The 19,518-nt window shown below is 55.0% G+C and overlaps 2 protein-coding genes and 1 pseudogene across 2 annotated transcripts; all 3 read right to left on the bottom strand.

Moving 5' to 3' along the window:
• Positions 1-6,767: 6,767 nt before the first annotated feature.
• LOC105610110 (ribosomal protein eL39-like 2) lies at positions 6,768-6,961 on the bottom strand (annotated as a pseudogene).
• A 2,434-nt stretch (positions 6,962-9,395) lies between these two features.
• Positions 9,396-13,240, bottom strand: LOC101109677 (intestinal-type alkaline phosphatase). Its single transcript, XM_012148819.4, has 11 exons — positions 13,069-13,240; positions 12,872-12,988; positions 12,642-12,757; positions 12,278-12,452; positions 12,026-12,198; positions 11,636-11,770; positions 11,475-11,547; positions 11,237-11,371; positions 10,962-11,153; positions 10,622-10,738; positions 9,396-10,511 (listed from the first exon to the last, which is right to left on the bottom strand). The coding sequence occupies exons 1-11, from the start codon at positions 13,133-13,135 to the stop codon at positions 10,219-10,221; spliced, it is 1,593 nt and encodes a 530-aa protein (XP_012004209.3). The 5' UTR covers positions 13,136-13,240; the 3' UTR covers positions 9,396-10,218.
• Positions 13,241-14,871: 1,631 nt separating this feature from the next.
• LOC101117831 (intestinal-type alkaline phosphatase) lies at positions 14,872-18,751 on the bottom strand. The gene is made up of 11 exons (XM_027963986.2): positions 18,587-18,751; positions 18,390-18,506; positions 18,160-18,275; positions 17,797-17,971; positions 17,545-17,717; positions 17,158-17,292; positions 16,999-17,071; positions 16,761-16,895; positions 16,486-16,677; positions 16,146-16,262; positions 14,872-16,035 (listed from the first exon to the last, which is right to left on the bottom strand). The coding sequence occupies exons 1-11, from the start codon at positions 18,651-18,653 to the stop codon at positions 15,743-15,745; spliced, it is 1,593 nt and encodes a 530-aa protein (XP_027819787.2). The 5' UTR covers positions 18,654-18,751; the 3' UTR covers positions 14,872-15,742.
• Between the last annotated feature and the right edge of the window lie 767 nt (positions 18,752-19,518).

Below are 19,518 nucleotides of genomic sequence, written 5' to 3'. Positions count from 1 at the left end.
CTGCCTTTCCAGACAGATCCTGAGAGCATCCTCATTGCAACCCAGTGAAGTGGACGGAGGACAAGAGGCAGCCCCTTTTACAGACAGGGAAACTGAGGGGAATCACATGCCTGCCCAGGGTCACGCTGCTTGTGTCGGCTGATGGACGCATCTTGGTTGCTGGGTCCTCTCGAGCTCCGGATGTCCGTCCCACCCTCAGCATCTCCCCTTGATGAGTTCACGGCATAGAGGCAGCCACTTCACTGTCCACTAGGCCCTGTGCCTGCAGTCCAGCTGAGGACCCACTGGCCATGATGCTAAGCCAGCTCAGCACAGCCGCCCACTCGACCTCAGTTTCCCTTGTGTTGGCTGAGGGGCTCAAACGCCATGGTGAAGGTCCTTCTGGTTGTGCAGCAATTCTAGAAGTCGCCGCGGGGCAGCTTGTCGCAAGGCTGGCTCCATCCCTCCCCGAGGAGGAAGACGGCTTGGCCCACAGCAGGGATCCACTGAGCAGAGCTCATTGGGATGACAGAAAGCAATCTGCGCCTAAGCATGTAACAGCAGGGAAATAAAGGAGCCGGGGGATGGTTTGCAACTGCGCTGAAGCTTCCAGGCGCCCACCTGTGTGCCTTCGTGTGTTGGGTCTCACGGTTCTGCTCTCCGCAGCTTTGAGGCCCAGCCTTGAGCCCCGGGGGTCACTCCTGCCTGACCTTGGCCAGTGTCTCACCCTCTCCAGGCCCAGGGGCATCACCAGTGGATGCGGGGCTGTGGGTGAGGGGTGGGCCCACCTGTGCTGGCCAGATGTGGGTCCCTCCACCACCCCAAGACTGCACAGTTGCAGCCCCAGCAGTGAGAGCCCCAAGCTGAGTCCTCAGGGCCATTGAGGTGTCCCCGAGCAGCCCTGCCCCACAGACCTTTCCAACAAGTTCAGTGGAGCCCATATTCAAGTTTCTGCCACCTGTATGGTTGCTTGTATGCAGACCCAGATGTCCAGCACCCCAGGGACCCCAAGCTCCCCAGCCCATGTGGAGCCCTAGAAGCAATATTTTTAAATGGCTAGAGCCCCTGTTCCAGACTTGCTAGGAATCCCAGTGTCCTCCATGAGCAAATACCTCTGCAGGGTTCTCAGGGGGTTGAGTTCCTCCTCACATCCCCACCTCTGTAACCCCATGTTGGGCAGTACCCTGAATCCTTCCCTCCCCAGGGAGCAGGTGGAGTCAGAGACCTCATGAAAGGGCTGGTTGCTGGAGGGCCCCTTTTGCTGCCTCCTCTCACCTTCAGGGCACCTTGCATGCGTGCGTGCTAAGTCACTTCAGTTGTGTCCGACTCTTTGCGACCCTATGGACCATAGCTCACCAGGCTCCTCTGTCCATGGGATTCTCCAAGCATGAATACTGGAGTGGGTTGCCATGCCCGCCTCCAGGGCTCTTTCTGACCTAAGGATCAAACTCGTGTCTCTTATGTCTCTTGCATTGGCAGGTGGGTTCTTTACCACTAGTGCCACCTGGGAAGCCCTCAGGGCATCTCACCCCTCCCCTAAACCGGCTTGAGGAATGCACTTTCCCTTGGTACAATAAAAAGAGCAATTTCCCGGTCCCCCTGCCAGCTCCAGGCCTGTCCAGGGGCTGAGTGCTGGGCTCCCGAGGCCACCCCTGGGCCACCCTGCCACAGGACAGGACAGAACAGGGCAGAACACAGAGCCCCAGAGTCCAGCCTCCTCCTCTGCCTCCCCTGTCCACCTGTGTAGGAGCTTGGACTTGAATCTAGAGGGGAAATTGCTGAGCAGGACCCTGGCAGTTGTATCCCCCAGCCCCCAACCCCACGTCTGAGGAGAGACTGTAGAAGGGAGTGAATTGTGCCGTCTCCCATTCCTGGACTTTCCTGGTGGCTCAGACGGTTAAGAGTCTGCCTATAATGTGGAAGACCTGGGTTCAATCCCTGGGTCAGGAAGACCTCCTGGAGAAGGAAATGGCAATCCACTCCAGTATTCTTGCCTGAAAAATCCCATGAACGGAGGAACCTGGCAGGCTACAGTCCATGGGGACACAAAGAGTCAATGGCGTTTCCCCTGCTGACTTGCGAGGGGTCACAAGACACCTCAGTCTCGGCCCCAGCCTGCGGGGGTCCCAGAGGGCTCCTGGATAACGGAGACATTTTCCGCTTTGGAGCTAGGCAGCCTCCAGGGTACCTGTCACTGCACAGCATGTAACCACATGAGGCGGTTCTTGGGAACATTTTACAGAAAAATGCAGGCCTCTGAGCACGTTATTTATAATTCCTTCATGGGATTATTGAAGGTTTCAGAACAGTATGACTCTCAGCCCGTCCTCCCCCTAGAAGTCCTTGCTCTGCAGGCTCCATTTTCCTGAAGGAGACCCCACATTTGGACAGCATGTGGCATGTGGCTGAGCAGGACTCTGGCAGCGTGGACTTCACCCTGAGGCTGGGCAGGGAGGATGTCCTCACCTAGAAAACCACTGCGGGCGGGGATACCACGTCCTGAGGCCCCCTCACCTTTGGGGAAAGCTAGTTGCACCCTGTCCCGTCCTGCAGAGCTATCATGGGATCAGGCCTCCACCCCTGGTGGATCTCAGCCCTGTGTGGTCAAGGGGACCCCAGGCTCCTAACCCTGCAGACCTAATACCAACTTCTATGTTCACGGGACACAGCTTGTGGCTCATCTGGGGCCTCTTTGTTGGCCCTGGTGGGGTTCTCAGCCCTCACTCGGTTACAGGCCACCCTTGAGGCACCAACCCTCAGGTTCTACTGACCGTGTCCCCCCACACTAGTATGGGGGTGTCTTTCAGTCCCTCTCTGCCCTGTGGCCCACTGTCCTCAATGAGGGCCTGGCCCAGCCAGGCCCGTGGATGCCTCCCTCCTCCCCACACTCCCTGCCTCCTGCACAGGATGGGGGGGCGCCCACTGCAGGGGCTGTGGGGACACACCGCCCATCCCTTGGGTCCAGCCCTCTGAGCAGCCCTGCATGAGCTCACCAGATCAGAGGAAAAGGACATGGCGCCTGCCCCCCCCGACCCTCAGCTGGGCCCGGACCTGAGAGCCTCTGGCTGCCGTTCAGGCCAATTCACCGGGCAGCAGGCAGCTCAGATCCCCAAGCTGCAGTCCTGTAGCACTGCAAAGCCCCATCTCTCCTGGTCTACTTTGTGTAAATAATAATAAAAAAACCCTCCTAGATTCCCATGGGACCAGACCACGGCGGTCACCACTGACAGAGGTGTGAAGGTGATGACTTTCCTGTCGCTCAAGGAGCCCTGGGTGGGGTGGGGGCGGAGGGGGTGCCCTGCTGCTGATGACCAGGAACTGGGGCATCTGGTGAGCTTTTCTAATTATCTCACCAATAAATGAGTGACATGTCTTTAATTCTTACAAATAGAGTTCCATTGTGTGTTTATGACTAGTAAAAGCACTTCTTACTGGGGACATAAAAGGGGGAAAGGGCTAGAACCCTCAAAGAGCTGGATGCTCCCTGCTGAGGTGGATGGTGGCCTCAACATCTGCATATCTGGATGGTGGGGCAGCTGTTTCATCCCTGAGGGGTGGCTCCAGAGACATACAACTGGCTCCCGGGCACCATGCCAGGCACGTTGGCACAGGTTGGGCATCCCTGGTGGCGAGGGATTCTGGGCTGTGACCTGGCATGTATGCAGGAGCGATCCTGAAGCTCTGTTCACCTGGAGGAAGCAGGCCCTGGGTCACTTTAGATCAGAGGGTGCGACTAAGAATATGACTCAGCTTCCTGCAGGTCTCTGGACCCCCAACCCCACGCCTACCGGAGACAGGGATAGGGGAGGCATCCTGGTCATGCAGATGCTGAGCAGGTGGGGAGACCTGTGTCTGGAAGCAGGAGAGGTCACAGCCTCAGATGGGAGCATCGGCTGCAAGGTCAGGATGAAGGTCATCTCGTCTGAGGTCTCCCGAGGTTTCCAGGCAGCACCTATGCCTACCCATCAGGAAGCATCCTGTGTGATCATGAGAGCCCCGCTGGGCTTGGTTCAGGGACCAGGGGTCGGGGTGGGGTGGGGGGAAGGAGGGACTCCAGAAATCAGGGATGGGCTGTGCTACAGGTTTGGCTGGGACTGAACCTGCGCGCCCCCTAGAGCCCAGTCTGAACTCTGTAGGGAGTGATGCACCTCTAGTCATCGGGAATTGTTGGTCCTAAGAGCCCTGTCTGGAGGACTTCTCTTGTGGTCCAGTGGTTAAGAATCACTTTGCAGTGCAAGCGATGTAGGTTTGATCTGTAGTTGGGGAACTAAGATCCCATTTGCTGCTAAGAAGCAACTAAGCCCACATCCTGCAACTATTGAGCCCATACTGTAAGAGCCAACCCAAAACAGCCAAATAATTTTTTTTTTTTTCAAAGAGAGAGTTTTGTCTGAGGCCCAAAGATGACTGGTCTCCCACTCAGATCTCAACTGGTTGAGGGACATCAGTCCTTCCAGAGTGCCTAATGTGTGTCCAGCTCTCCCAGGCTTTATCTCATTTCAGCCTTGCCACAAACCTGGGCCATCAGCCCTGGTTTCCCTGGTGGTTCAGCTGGTAAAGAGTCTGCCTGCAATGCAGGAGACCTGGGTTCGATCCCTGGGTTTGGAAGAGCCCCTGGAGGAGGGAAAAGCTACCCACTCCAGTATTCTGGCCTGGAGAATTCCATGGACTGTATAGTCCATGGGGTTGCAGAGAGTCAGACATGACTGAGCAACTTTCACTTTCACTCCATCCTGGAACCTTCATCCTGATGGAGTAAAATTTATGTCTGGGGCAGGACAAGGCAATCTAAGCATAACGCACTCCCTGCCCATAGTGGGCCCTCCCTAGCGTGCAGCCTGCCCCTGCATTATACATGAAGCCGACCTTCTTGAAGCTGTGAGTGCCTGCTCTATCATGAAGATCAGTGTTGTTTTTTATTTTTTCTGACACAGGCAGCGTAACTCCTTAGTACATTACATTTCTTTCCCAGTCCCATAAGGGGTTCTGGGACCTGTTGCTCACTATATATGTGCTTGTCTGGACTCCGTATTTTTAGGTGAACTTTGTGTAAAATATGGCTGTCTCCTCTTAATGTATGATCCTTTATTTAAAAAATGTATGGGAGCAGTCCTTGGAGTTTTCAGAAAGACTTCCTACTTGGCTATAATCTCCACTTGGCTCAAATAAAATTTTCTACTTGGGGACTTCCCTGGCAGGCCAGTGGTTAGGACTCTGCATTTCCACTACACGGGGCACAGGTTTGATTCCTGGTTGGGGAACTAAGATCCCACATGCTGTGCAGTCAAAAAAAAAAAAAAAAAGTTCTCTATCTCTTCTCTATCTGCCATGGATTTGCCCAGGCAACCACCCTCCAGCATGGCTGTCAGGTATCCTGGGAAGAGAATGTGGGCACTGCAGGCAGGGGGCTGACGCAGTGTTCCTTCCTCATTTGCTCACTTCTGGTGGATTGAGACTGAGTAAGTTGAGTGTGTCTAGCTAAGTAGATCTATAGATTATATGATCTATTGTAGTTTTAAACAAATGATTCCTCCCAAGCAATCAAGTGGGCTTACAAAAATTTCTTGTAAAGAGCCTGCAAATAATACCTGTAATCCATACCAGGTTAAGTGGTTGCTACTTCCTCCCTCCTGGCACATGCTCATCACCCATGGTACAGAGCTGACGGGAAGTCAGCCTCAAACATAAAACATTAAACAAAACCAAACTGTTTGAAGCACCCCAACTCCATCATCATTGGTTTGCTCTGGGAGCACCTTGAGATAGTCTCAATAACAGCATGAACCTCTCTGGTTTGCAAGGCATTTAAAACCTTAGCTTTCAGGGCATGACGACACCCCCCCCCAACAGTTTTTTCCCCGTGATGTTTAAAGTGATGTGCTGTTCTACCTAGTACTTTTTGATATTTCCCTAAGCAATGATAAATATTTGGAAGGCTCTTTTAAAGTTTCTTGCGTAATAGCACAAGACAAAAAACACCTACCACCAGGCAAACATTTATTCTTTCTGCTGCAGTAAAAATGGCAGAAACAATGAACAGAAAATGATCTGTCGAAAAACCGAAAGGCATTTCTTTGTCAGCAAATACCTTTGGAAGATGTAGAGAAAACATTGCTGTAGATTGAAGAAGAAGTGTTAGAGCAAATTACCCAGTGTGGGAGGTTTGCTATACAGTCAGTTGGCTGAAAGTACAGATGTTTCTACACATCTCAGCTTAAGGTATCTGCTGGATTCTGTTCCTATAATGAAATACACAAACCACTTTGTGTGTGTGTGTGATCCACTAAAGGAAAGATGTGGCAGGGAAGATGTGTTTCCAACAGTTCATACTTTGTTTAATAAAAAACAATGTCATGTGGGGAAAACAGTGCAAGTGCATCCATTGATGGAACAGCTAGTGGGAAGGATTTTTTTTTCCAACAAAGCTTTCACTTATTTATTCCTGAGCCACATAGAATGCTAGTGAGGAAAGAGCAAACATCAGGAGCCAAGCGTTCTATTTCTCCCATGAGCTGTTCAGACAGCAGTGATGGTCTCACTATTGTGATTTGGTTGGTTGATGTGTAGGTGTAGGTGACCTTCAGTTCAGTTCAGTTGCTCAGTCGTGTCCGACTCTTTGTGACCCCATGAAATGCAGCACACCAGGCCTCCCTGTCCATCACTAACTCCCAGAATCCACCCAAACCCATGTCCATTGAGTCAGTGACGCCATCCAACCATCTCATTCTCTGTCATCCCCTCTCCTCTTGCTCTCAATCTTTCCCAGCATCAGGGTCTTCTCAAATGAGTCAGTCCTTAACACAATATAAATGTGTGCGCTTCCTGTGTGAGGCTTCTTGTAGACCCAGCTGGGTTCTCCTCCAATGTCTTCTCTTAGAGGTGTACCTGATTTTACTGCCAGTTTTCATTTGAATCCATTGAGAATGGGATGACTCTGCTTTTGTGTCTTGACCAGGAATCTCTTGAGACTGAAAGTCTTGTGAGAAGATGTGATGAGTTACAAATTCAACCACACATAGGATGGCGGAGAAAAGAGTTGGGAAGGATTTAAAGAAAAAAAAAAAACAAAAATGATTCAGGATGATAAAAGCTGCAGAGGCAGCAGAACCTGCTAAGGCCACCTCTGGTCAAACCATTGCAGGAAAGAACTAGAAGCCTCGAGAGCACATAAAATGTAATAGGAGCCATCCACAATGTTCACTTTCTAAATCCAAGATTGTCCGAGTAAGGGAGAAGCTTCATGATAGTCTTGGTAATGGGATTGAGTGTGACCTTGAGAACGTTCCAGATTAACCCCCCAGAATGAGCCGTCTTTATGTCAAGGTATTGAAGGGGGCTGGCGTGAGTCCTTCTGCCCTCTTTCTTCCTGACTCCCCTTCCTTCTTAAAAGTCAACATGCTGATATTTCTCTAGGTGACACACATGTTGACGAAAATAATCTACAAACAATCCATAATGCTAATAGGAATTGTAAAGAGTTTTATTTGAGCCAAACTGAAGACTATCACCTGGAAGACAGCCTGATATCTGGAGGAAACTGGGAGAAACTGCTCTGGAGAGGCATGGATTTCAGCATGGTTTTACATATTGTCAGAACAAAAAAATAAAATAAGTCATGGATACAATCCTTCAAGGTTTAAAAAAAAAAATCAGATCAGCACATAAAGAGAGTCAGTAATGGCCTTGGCAGCTGAGGAGGGAGTCCGAAGATTGGACCAGGATTGGTGTCCCAGAAAGGGAGGAATTTTAAATTTTTTTTTAACTTGGACATTCTTTATGCCTACTCAATGTTCCCTTTTTTTAAGAATTAAATTAGATGTACGAAGTATGTTTGATAGGCCAAAAATCAAGTGAGCTCATGTAAGACAGAATGAGTTCCTCACACCTGATATGTAAAAATTTCTTTCATCAGCAACTATCAGTCTTAAGCACTAAAAAAAAAAAAAGAGCTTGAAAAAAATAAGTATACTTTCTCTGCATCTGCCCCTTCATGGTAAAGATTTTAGAACTGATTCTTGAAAATATGTCCATGGACATGATTTTGTGCCAACACTTGGACCTACACACTTTTTAAAAGCTTGGAAACAGAACTGTTTTTGTAAGTTAGGTTTCATTTATGTAGCATAAAACTCACCTTTTTCAAGTATACTATTCTGCAGTTTTTTTTTTTAATATTCAATGTTGTGTGACCATCACCATGAATTCCAGAATAATCTGTTTGCAAAATATGTAGTTTGAAAATGAAGAGTTCCCTTGGGATTTGAACCCATTTATGAAACATAAACAGGTAGCTCTTTACCTTTGGTTTTTTGGACCAGCTAACTGACAACAGAGAAGGTTGACCCGCACAAGCTGCATTGTAACAAAATGCCTTTGCACAGTTGGTGGGTGGAGTGTAAAAACCAGTCCAATAATTTAGTAAAGCCCTCCTTCCATTCAGCTCCATAGTTTGTGACAGTCACTGAAAACCAGAGTTGAAGCAAACTGTCCTGAGAGCCTGGCCTTCAGGTTGATATTTTACAGTGCGAAATCAAAATGTGAGTAAATACGGAAGCACGTTCAGTCATATTAACATTTCTAGTGAGAGCAAAATGCTTTCCCTGCAGCTTTGTAAAAGTACAAAGAAATTTGTAGTTTTGTAAAATGTATTGGAAAATATGGCTGTCTTCAATCCTATAAAATTCTTTGGAATGTGTCTGTGGGGTAGGTTACATGACTCAGACAGTAAAGAATCCGCCTGCAATGCAAGACACCCGGGTTCAAACCATGGGTAGGGAAGATTCCCAGGAGCAGGAAATGGCAACCCATTCCAGTTTTCTTGATTGGAGAATCCCATGGACAGAGGAGCCTGGCAGGCTACAGCCCATGGGGTCGCAAACGAGGAAGACACATGTGAGTGACTAACACTTTCACTTTCACGTACTCAGTGTTTTTATATCGGAGTGGGTGCTCCTGAATATTTTCAGATAGAGGTCAGAAATGTTAGGAGTCTGTACTTCCTCTCTGGTTTCCCAGCTCCCTCCTACACCCCCACAACAGAAAAAGAAGCAGAATAGTCTTCTCTTATCAGAGGTCAGCAGGATATTTTCTAGAGTCTTCCAGTCCTATTCTGTCCCTGCTCACAGCCTTCCACCCCGCTCCCACACTCTGGATGAAATTCCAGCTGCTCCCCCATCCTCCCATTCCCTCAGCTTTGACTCTGTGACCCGCCCGGCTCCCCCAAATAGGTCCCCCTGCTGACCACACCCAGTCCTGCATCACTGTCCTTCTGTGTTGCCTTTGGTCTTTGCTCAATGTCAGCCCTTCATCAGCCCCTCGCTGACCTCCTGATGTGAATCACCACCCCCCTCACCCAGACACACACTCTGTGCCCCGACGAGCTAAGGGCTTCTCTTCACACATGTATCACTCCTGTATCATACTTAGAACAGTTTATTTGAGGGCTTCTTCCTCCCTCCCAGGAGGGCGGGGCCTGTGTCCCCAGTTCCCCTGCTGCTACTGGGATGCCCCAGTCTGGAAGGGGCACCATGGCCGCCCTCACAGCAGCTGAGGGACCTGGGACAAGTCTCCTCTGTGTCGCTGTCTCCTCTCTGTAATGGTACCACTGGGTTCCTAGGAGGGGCCGCTGAGGACTCTGTCCAGGGTACCCCGGAGCTCCTGGCCTGAGACTTCTCCTTGGGCCCCGGCTGACCACAGGGTGGGTTCCAGGACAGAGCCACGCCTCCAAGAAACCACGCCCATTGGAAACGACGCCTCCCGGAAAGCCGCACCTCCCCAAACCCCAGAGTCCCAGGGTCGCCTAAAGGCATGGTGCGGGTTCCAGCCGGGCCTGGAACCCCTGGGTACAGTGCCAGCCTGGTGGGGCTGTGGGCAGTGGGGGGAGTCTGGATGGTCCGAGCCCCTTTACTGGGGTTCGAGGTGGCAGAACACAAAATCCCAAGCCACTGAAGTTGGGGTCGGACAGTAGGTCTACGGGTGTCACAGGGAAATCAGGGCCTCAGTCTCCGAGATAGTCTGGGCCATGAAGGGCTGTGAGCTGAGGCTCCTTCAATGCTGGAAGGTGAATCCTTCACTGCTGGGAGGTGAAGCTCTGGTAGGGGAACAGGGTCGGGTCTCCAGGAGTGGCCGCTAGGATAGGACTTTGGGGTGGGGACTCCAAGGTGGTAGCTCTGGTAGGGCCTGCACTGGGAGATTTTGGGCAGGAGAGCGGGAAGTCCCGAGACCTGGAACTGGTAGGGGTTAGTACAAGGTGGGAGCCAGCAGCAGCAGCATCGCCCCGGCCAACAGAGCCAGTGAAGGTGGGCTGGCTGCCAGGTGCGCGGCGTCGGAGACGCCGGCAGAGGCCAGCAGACTGCAGTTGGTGTAGGGCTCCAGGCAGCCCGCAAAGGCCATGAGGTGCGCCACGAAGGTCTCCTCCTGCACGCCGTGCATCAGATGCGCCTGAGGGCCGCGTGCGAACACCGCCACGTCTTCGCCCCCGTGGGTCTCGCTAGACAGGGGCACAGCCGTCTGCTGCCGGTACGAGGGGTCCTCTGGCCAGAAGGTGGGGAGTTAATGTGACAAGGGAGGCAGCCTTCCCCTCCCTAGAGTTCCCTAGGTGGCCAGGGTCCCCACCTCCCAGCGCCCCACCCAGTACACTTACCGCTTGTGCTGTCATTAACATCAGGCCTCGAGCCTCCGCCAAGTGCATAGCCAGGGCCATTGCCGTAGAGGATGGAGGTGTAGGACTTGCTGTCTAAGGCCTTGCTGGGGGCCAGACCTTCAGGGAAGAGGGGACCCCGTGATCACACTGACTCCAGCCTTTGCAGTGCCTCCTGTGTGCAGAGCCCAGGCAGGTCTTGTCTGTTCAGTGACTTAATACTTACCAGAGGGATGCAGGGCAGTTGCTGTTACTACCCCACTTGACAGAGAAGGGAACTGGCTCAGAGCACTTTGTGCCTCGTAACTTAGGGACAAGGACCTGCCACTCTACCTGGGCTTACCGAAAATGGAGGTCCCACGCAGTGTGTAGCCACCAAAAGAGAAGACATGGGAATGGTCTGCAGTGACAAGGATCAGTGTGTCCAGTTCGCTAGTGAGCTCGTTAGCCTTGGCGATGGCATTGTCAAACATGACCGCCTCGGTCAGGGCCATATAAGCTTTGCTATCATGGTGACCGTGGTCAATGCGGCCTCCTGCAAGAAGGTCACATATAAGATACCAAACCCACCCTGATGGCCCTCATCATGCCTCTGTTCCGCAAGGGGCTGCCACTCACCCTCCACAAAGAGGTAGAAGCCCTGGGGGTTCCTGCTCAGCACTTGTAAGGCTGCCTCCGTCATCTCCTCCAGAGTCGGGTCTTTGGTGTGGTCTTGCTGAACATTATACTTCATGTCTGCCGGCTCAAAGAGGCCTGTGGGAAAGGGGAGCAGTGGTGACCCTCACTCAAGCTGAGGATGGGGGTGGCCCATGGCACCCATCCCACGGAGGACAGTGGTTGTGGGTGGAGTCGTTACCCATGAGGTGTGTTACATTGGAGTCACTAGCGGCCTGAAGGAGCGCTGTGCGGTTCCACACATACTGGGCTCCCTGGGAGGGCAGAACCAGGCCTCAGCCCATAGCCCAACACCCCAGGCCTGGCCCCGCTGTACCCCCCGCACCCATGAGCCCCCATCACCTGGTGCTTGGCCTGCCACTCCTGCACCAGATTCCGCTTGTCCTTCCGGACTCCGTTCTGAGAGACATTATCTGGGTACTCAGGGTCTGGTGTCCCCTCAGAAAACATGTATTTTCGGCCTCCACCCAGGATTACCTGGAGCCATAGATTAGGGCAGGTGGGTTAGGAGCCTGACTGGCCCTTTACTCCTCTCACACAGCCCCTACCTCCCCAACCAGGTCTGTGGGAAAGGCCCGTCCCCACCCCCTACCTGGTGCCGCCCCAGCACACATGCACACACACACCCATGGAGACCCCGAAAGACCACAGAGCTGGAGTTTGCCTGCGAGTATTTTGAGAGTGTCCCCCACCACCTCTGCCCAGCCCCAGCCTGTGCCCCTCATGTCGCACGTCAATGTCCATGTTGTAGACCAGCTGTTTGGCGATGTCCTGGCAGCCATTCCTCTGGGCATCGGAAGACAGGTCGGCATCTGAGTACCAGTTTCGGTTCACCGTGTGCGCGTAGGCCCCGGCTGGGGAGGCGTGCTGCACCCTGGTGGTGGTCACCACTCCCACTGACTTGCCTGAGGGTGGCAGAGGTCACAGTGGGCCACTGAGGTCTCTGAACCTGTCCCTGCCCAGGAAGCTGACTCCCAAGCCTACCTGCTTTCTTGGCCCGGTTCATCACAGATGTGACCTCATTCCCATATGTCGTGTTGCACTGGTTGTAGCGGGCGGCTGCACTTACACCAATGGTTCTGTAGTTGCCCTTGACCCCACACAGGTAGGCGGTGGCCGTGCCTGCACTGTCTGGCACTTGTCTGTCCACGTTGTATGTCTGGGGGCAGAGACGCCTTTAGCTCTGCTGGGGTAGACACCCAGATCCTGACCCAGGCCCTGGGCCCATCATCCAGCCCCTGGCCCCTATCTCAGCCCCCAACGCTCTTGGGGCTTTCTCTCCTACACTCTCCCTAGGCCCGCATCAACCCCTCTGGAGTAGACCACTCTGAGGCCACTCGGCCCTTACCTTGGACAGAGCCAGGTATGGGAACTGGTCCATGGCCAGGGGTGTCTCAGGTCCTGGCTTGCCAGCCATCTGCCCCTTTAGGATCCGAGTGGCTGTCACCGTGGAAACCCCCATCCCTGAAGGTACACACTGTGTCAGGCCTGAGTCCCTGGGGCCAGCCTGGGTCAGCCGGCAGCCCTGGGCTCCAGGGTTGTCGGGGGACAGGGAGTGGACTGGCCTAGCGCACTCACCGTCCCCCAAGAAGAGGATGACATTCTTGGCGGCTCTCTGGATGGGCTGCAGTTTCTTAGCCACATCGAGGGCCTGGGCTGCCTGGCGGTTCCAGAAGGCAGGGTCTTTCTCCTCGACTGCCCAAGGGGAGAGTGTTGGTCAGGTTAGCCTGGGGCCAACCCCTGTGAGTACGGGGCACCAGGAGCTGCCTGATTACCTGGGATGAGGCCGAGGGAGAGCTGTAGCCACAGGCCCAGCAGCAGCAGCACACAGGCCCCCTGCATGGCTGTGGGATGGCGGAGGGTCAGGATGGAACCTGGGGAGGCCGGGTCTCAGGCAACGCTGGGGCACCAGGGACCGGCTGCAGCACTGGCTGCCCAGGCTTAAATGTAGGTAGACTTTGTCCCTGCTATTAAAGTCTCCGTGTCCTTCCCGGTTTCCTGGGTGGCCACACCCTGCCCCTCACCTGCCCTATGACTTTGAACCCTGTTGCCAGGGGGATGTGGTGGGTGTGGCTGAGCCAGTAGGGGTTCTGAGGATTCAGGTCCCTCCCTCACAGGATGGTCCCCAGCTGTCTCCTCAGGGTTGGGTGGGGATTAGGGTGCAGATGTCTTAGGCCTGAGGAACATTTTCAAGGTCCTGACTGAGGCTCCTCCCAGCCCTCTGCTCACCAAGTCCTGTGGGAGAACCGTCTCTCCTTCCTTCATGTGTTCAGTGTTTTCTGAGACTCGGCCTGGTTTGGTTCCCAGTGCTGAGGGACATAGCCTGGCCCAGGGGTCTGGGTTAGTTCCCTGGTGCCCTGAGGCAGAGATCCATGGGGAGGCCTGTCTGCCCTGCCCCCTGCTCAGCTCCTCACCAGACTTGACCTGGGCAGGAGGTGTGGGCACTGGGCTAATGGGGGCCCCTGGGAGCCTGGGCCCAGCTTCTGCTGTGGAGGACAGGGCTGGAGGTGACAGCAGATTGGGGGCCTTGTCTGTGTCTTCAGTTACTGAAGTGCTGGGTCTGCAGTGCTGTGTGTGTGTGTGTGTGTGTGTGTGTGTGTAAGGTGCCTGAAACAGGTCGACAGGCGTGGGCCCAGTGCCCCATTAACTGAAGTTGACCTCTGCTTCGTTGGATAGGTAAATGGAAGGCAGAGGTGAGTCTGTTCTCTCCACAGGCCACACACACTCATAGGAACAGCTTCTGATAAGGAGCTAAAAGGTTTCGGTAACCCCAGGTTGGGTTCAAAAGCATTCTCCCATCCAACAATCCCACTTCTGGTGTGTTTCCCCAAGAATTGAAATCATGATCTGGAAGAGGTATTTGCACACTCGCAGTTTAGTAGCATTACTCACAGTAGCCAAGAGGCGCAAGCGACTCAACCATCCATGCAGACAAATGGATGAACAAAGCATGATATAACTCTACAATGTAATATTGTGCTTGGTTGCCCAGTCATGTCTGACTCTTTTCCACCTTATGGTCTGTAGCCTGCCAGGCTCCTCTGTCCATGGGGATTATCCAGGCAAGTATACTGTAGTGGGTAGCCATTCCCTTCTCCAGGGGATCCTCCAAACCCAGGGATCAAATCCAGGTCTCCTACATTGCAGGAGGATTCTTTACCAGCTGAACCAACAGGGAAGCCCTTTTTCTTGAGGGCCACATCTAGTGGAACTCATGGGACCAGGGAGGTAACTGCCTGGGCATCAGGCAGGGAGGTAGGAAGGGTAAGTATTGCGGCTGGGGACTGTCTCTCTGTTTTCAGGGAAGGTGAAAGCCTGGCTTCGGGGGAGGGGAAAGCCCCAACTTGGTCCAGCCGCTGGCCTCACCTGGCCCTGCTGACTCCCTCGGGCCCCTGCACCGATGTCCTTCTGCGTTGGTCCCGCCCTCACCACCTTTGGTCTTTGCTCAGTGTCAGCCTCCTCAGCCTCTCTCTGACTTACTGATGTGAATCACCCACTCCCTCCTCTCCCCCCACACACGGACACATACTCTGTGCCCCCACCTAAGGGCTTTTCTTCCCACACGTGTCACTCCCGTATCACACTTAGAACAGTTTATTTGAGGGCTGCTTCCTCCCTCCCAGGAGGGCGGGGCCTGTGTCCCTACCCCCAGTTCCCACGCTGTTCCTGGGATCTCCCAGCATGGAAGGGGCACCGGGGCCACCTTCATAGCAGCTGAAGGACCTGGGACAAGTGTCCTCTCCTCTGTGTCGCTGTCTCCTCTCTGTAATGGTACCCTGGGTTCCTAGGAGGGGCTGCTGAGAGCTCTGTCCAGGGTCCCCCGGGGCTCCTGACCCCAGACGTCTCCATGGCGGGCGAGGTGCCCACAAGGTGGGTTCATGGGGGACTGGAAGCCATAGCTCCCCAGGAGCCACACCTCCTCGGGCACCACGCCTCCTCAGTTGCCATGCCTCCCGGAAACCCCAGAGTCCCAGGGTCACCAGAAGGCAAGGTGTGGGTTCCAGCCGTGCCTGGAACCCCTGGGACCATGCCAGCCTGGTCCTCAGGTGGGGCTGTGGGCAGTGGGGGGAGTCTGGATGGTCCGAGTCCTCTTACTGGGGTTCGAGGTGGCAGAACACAAAATCCCAAGCCACTGAAGTTGGGGTCGGACAGTAGGTCTACGGGGGTCACAGGGAAATCAGGGCCTCAGCCTCCAGGCTGGGCTGGGCCATGAAGGGCTGTGAGCTGAGGCTCCTTCAATGCTAGAAGGTGAATCCTTCACTGCTGGGAGGTGAATCCTTCACTGCTGGGAGGTGAAGCTCTGGTGGTGGGGCCGGGTCAGGTCTTCGGGAGTGGCCACTAGGATAGGACTTTGGGGTGGGGACTCCAAGGTGGTAGCTCTGGTAGGGCCTGCGCTGGGAGATTTTGGGCAGGAGAGCGGGAAGTCCCGAGACCTGGAACTGGTAGGGGTTAGTACAAGGTGGGAGCCAGCAGCAGCAGCATCGCCCCGGCCAACAGAGCCAGTAAAGGCTGGCTGGCTGCCAGGTGTGCGGCGTCGGAGACGCCAGCGGGGTCCGGCAGATTGCAGTCGGTGTAGGGCTCCACGCAGCCCGCAAAGGCCATGAGGTGCGCCACGAAGGTCTCCTCCTGCACGCCGTGCACCAGGTGCGCCTGAGGGCCGCGTGCAAACACTGCCACGTCTTCGCCCCCGTGGGACTCACTAGACAAGGGCACAGCGGCCTGCTGCCGGTACGAGGGGTCCTCTGGCCAGAAGGTGGGGAGTTAATGTGACAAGGGAGGCAGCCTTCCCCTCCCTAGGGTTCCCTAGGTGGCCAGGGTCCCCACCTCCCAGCGCCCCACCCACTACACTTACCGCTTGTGCTGTCATTAACATCAGGCCTCGAGCCCCCGCCAAGTGCATAGCCAGGGCCATTGCCGTAGAGGATGGAGGTGTAGGACTTGCTGTCTGAGGCCTTGCTGGGGGCCAGACCTTCAGGGAAGAGGGGACCCCATGATCACACTGACCCCTGCCTTTGCAGTGCCTCCTGTGTGCAGAGCCCAGGCAGGTCTTGTCTGTTCAGTGACTTAATCCTCACCAGAGTGATGCAGGGCAGTTGCTGTTACTACCCTACTTGACAGAGGAGGGAACTGGCTCAGAGCATTTTGTGCCTCGCAACTTAGGGACAAGGACCTGCCACTCTACCAGGGCTTACCGAAAATGGAGGTCCCACGCAGTGTGTAGCCACCAAAAGAGAAGACATGGGAATGGTCTGCAGTGGCAAGGATCAGCGTGTCCAGTTCACTAGTGAGCTCGTTAGCCTTGGCGATGGCATTGTCAAACATGACTGTATCAGTCAGGGCCATATAAGCTTTGCCTTCATGGTGACCGTGGTCAATGCGGCCTCCTGCAAGAAGGTCACATATAAGATACCAAACCCACCCTGATGGCCCTCATCATGCCTCTGTTCCGCAAGGGGCTGCCACTCACCCTCCACAAAGAGGTAGAAGCCCTGGGGGTTCCTGCTCAGCACTTGTAAGGCTGCCTCCGTCATCTCCTCCAGGGTCGGGTCTTTGGTGTGGTCTTGCTGAACATTATACTTCATGTCTGCCGGCTCAAAGAGGCCTGTGGGAAAGGGGAGCAGTGGTGACCCTCACTCAAGCTGAGGATGGGGGTGGCCCATGGCACCCATCCCACGGAGGACAGTGGTTGTGGGTGGAGTCGTTACCCATGAGGTGTGTTACAGTGGAGTCACTGGCTGCCTGAAGGAGCGCTGTGCGGTTCCACACATACTGGGCTCCCTGGGAGGGCAGAACCAGGCCTCAGCCCATAGCCCAACACCCCAGGCCTGGCCCCGCTGTACCCTGCACCCATGAGCCCTCATCACCTGGTGCTTGGCCTGCCACTCCTGCACCAGATTCCGCTTGTCCTTCCGGACTCCGGTCTGATTAACATCATTTGGGTATTCAGGGTCTGGGGTGCCCTCAGGAAACATGTATTTTCGGCCTCCACCCAGAATCACCTGGAGCCAGAGATTAGGGCAGGTGGGTTAGGGGCCTGGCTGGCCCTTTACTCCTCTCACACAGCCCCTACCTCCCCAACCAGGTCTGTGGGAAAGGCCTGTCCCCACCTGTAACTCCTACAGGGTGCCCCTCCTCACCCCCACAAACCCGTGGAGATCCTTCAAGACTCCAAGGCTGTGGGTTGCCTGGGACTGTGTTGAGAGTGTCCCACCCCCTCTGCCCAGCCCCGCCCCGATCTCATCATGTCGCACGTCAATGTCCATGTTGTAGACCAGCTGAGTGGCGATGTCCTGGCAGCCATACGTCTGGGCATCGGCAGGCAGGTCGGCGTCTGAGTACCAGTTTCGGTTCACCGTGTGCGCGTAGGCCCCGGCTGGGGAGGCGTGCTGCACCCTGGAGGTGGTCACCACTCCCACTGACTTGCCTGAGGGTGGCAGAGGTCACGGTGGGCCACCGAGGTCTCTGAACCCGTCCCTGCCCGGGATACTGACTCTCAAGCCCACCTGCTTTCTTGGCCCGGTTCATCACAGATGTGACCTCGTTCCCACTTGTCGTGTTGCACTGGTTGTAGCGGGCGGCTGCACTTACACCAATGGTCTTATAGTTGCCCTTGACCCCACACAGGTAGGCGGTGGCCGTGCCTGCGCTGTCTGGCACCTGTCTGTCCACGTTGTATGTCTGGGAGCATAGATGGCTTCAGCTCTGCTGGGGTAGACACCCAGCTCCTGCCCCAGCCCCTGGACCCATCCTTACAGCCCCGGCCCCTATCTCAGCCCCAGACCCTCCTGGGGCTTTCCCTCCTACCCTGCTCCTTAGGCCCTACCCACCCCTCTAGTGTAGACCTTACCTTGGACAGTTGACCTTACCTTGGACAGAGCCACATATGGGAACTGGTCCATGGCCAGGGGTGTCTCAGGTCCCAGCTTGCCATTCATCTGTCCCTTTAGAATCCGAGTGGCTGTCACCGTAGGCACTCCCATCCCTGAAGGTACACAGTGTCTCAGGTCCGAGTTCCAGGGGCCAGCCTGGGTCAGCCGGCATCACAGTGTTCCAGGCCTGTCAGGGGACAGGGGGTGGACCAGCCTAGCGCACTCACCATCCCCCAAGAAGAGGATGACATTCTTGGCGGCTGTCTGGATGGGCTGCAGCTTCTTAGCCACATCGAGGGCCTGGGCTGCCTGGCGGTTCCAGAAGGCGGGGTCTTCCTCCTCGACTGCCCAAGGGGAGAGTGTTGGTCAGGTCAGCCTGGGGCCAACCCCTGTGAGTAGGGGGTGCCGAGAGCTGCCTGATTACCTGGGATGATGCCAAAGGAGAGTTGTAGCTGCAGGCCCAGGAGCAGCAGCACGCAGGCCCCCTGCATGGCTGTGTGATGGCAGAGGGTCAGGATGGGACCTGGGGAGGGCAAGGCTTTCCCTGGGTCTTGGGCAAGGCTGGGACACCAGGTACCAGGTCAGTACTAGCTGTCCAGGCTGAAATCCCTGCTTTTAAAGTCTCTGTGTCCCTCCCAGTTTCCTGGGTGGCCACACCCTGCCCCTCACCTGCCCTATGACTTTGAGCCCTGTTGTCAGGGGGAGGTCGTGGTTGTGGCTGAGCCAGTAGGGGTCCTGAGGATTCAGGTCCCTCCCTCACAGGATGGTCCCCAGCTGTCTCCTCAGGGTTGGGTGGGGATTAGGGTGCAGATGTCTTAGGCCTGAGGAACATTTTCAAGGTCCTGACTGAGGCTCCTCCCAGCCCTCTGCTCACCAAGTCCTGTGGGAGAACCGTCTCTCCTTCCTTCATGTGTTCAGTGTTTCCTGAGACTCGGCCTGGTTTGGTTCCCAGCGCTGAGGGACATAGCCTGGCCCAGGGGTCTGGGTTAGTTCCCTGGTGCCCTGAGGCAGAGATCCATGGGGAGGCCTGTCTGCCCTGCCCCCTGCTCAGCTCCTCACCAGACTTGACCTGGGCAGGAGGTGTGGGGCTAGTGGGGGCCCCCGGGAGCCTGGGCCCAGCTTCTGCTGTGGAGGACAGGGCTGGAGGTGACAGCAGATTGGGGGCCTTGTCTGTGTCTTCAGTTACTGAAGTGCTGGGTCTTCAGTGCTGTTTGTGTGTGTGTGTGTGTGTAAGGTGCCTGAAACGGGTCGACAGGCTTGGGCCCAGTGCCCCATTAACTGAAGTTGACCTCTGCTTCATTGGACAGGTAAATGGAAGGCAGAGGTGAGTCTGTTCTCTCCACAGGCCACACACAC

This window comes from Ovis aries, chromosome 2 (assembly GCF_016772045.2).
Source record: "Ovis aries strain OAR_USU_Benz2616 breed Rambouillet chromosome 2, ARS-UI_Ramb_v3.0, whole genome shotgun sequence".
NCBI lineage: Eukaryota > Metazoa > Chordata > Mammalia > Artiodactyla > Bovidae > Ovis > Ovis aries.
Note: the sequence above shows the minus strand (reverse complement) of the source record. Positions and strands in the feature narration are given on the sequence as shown.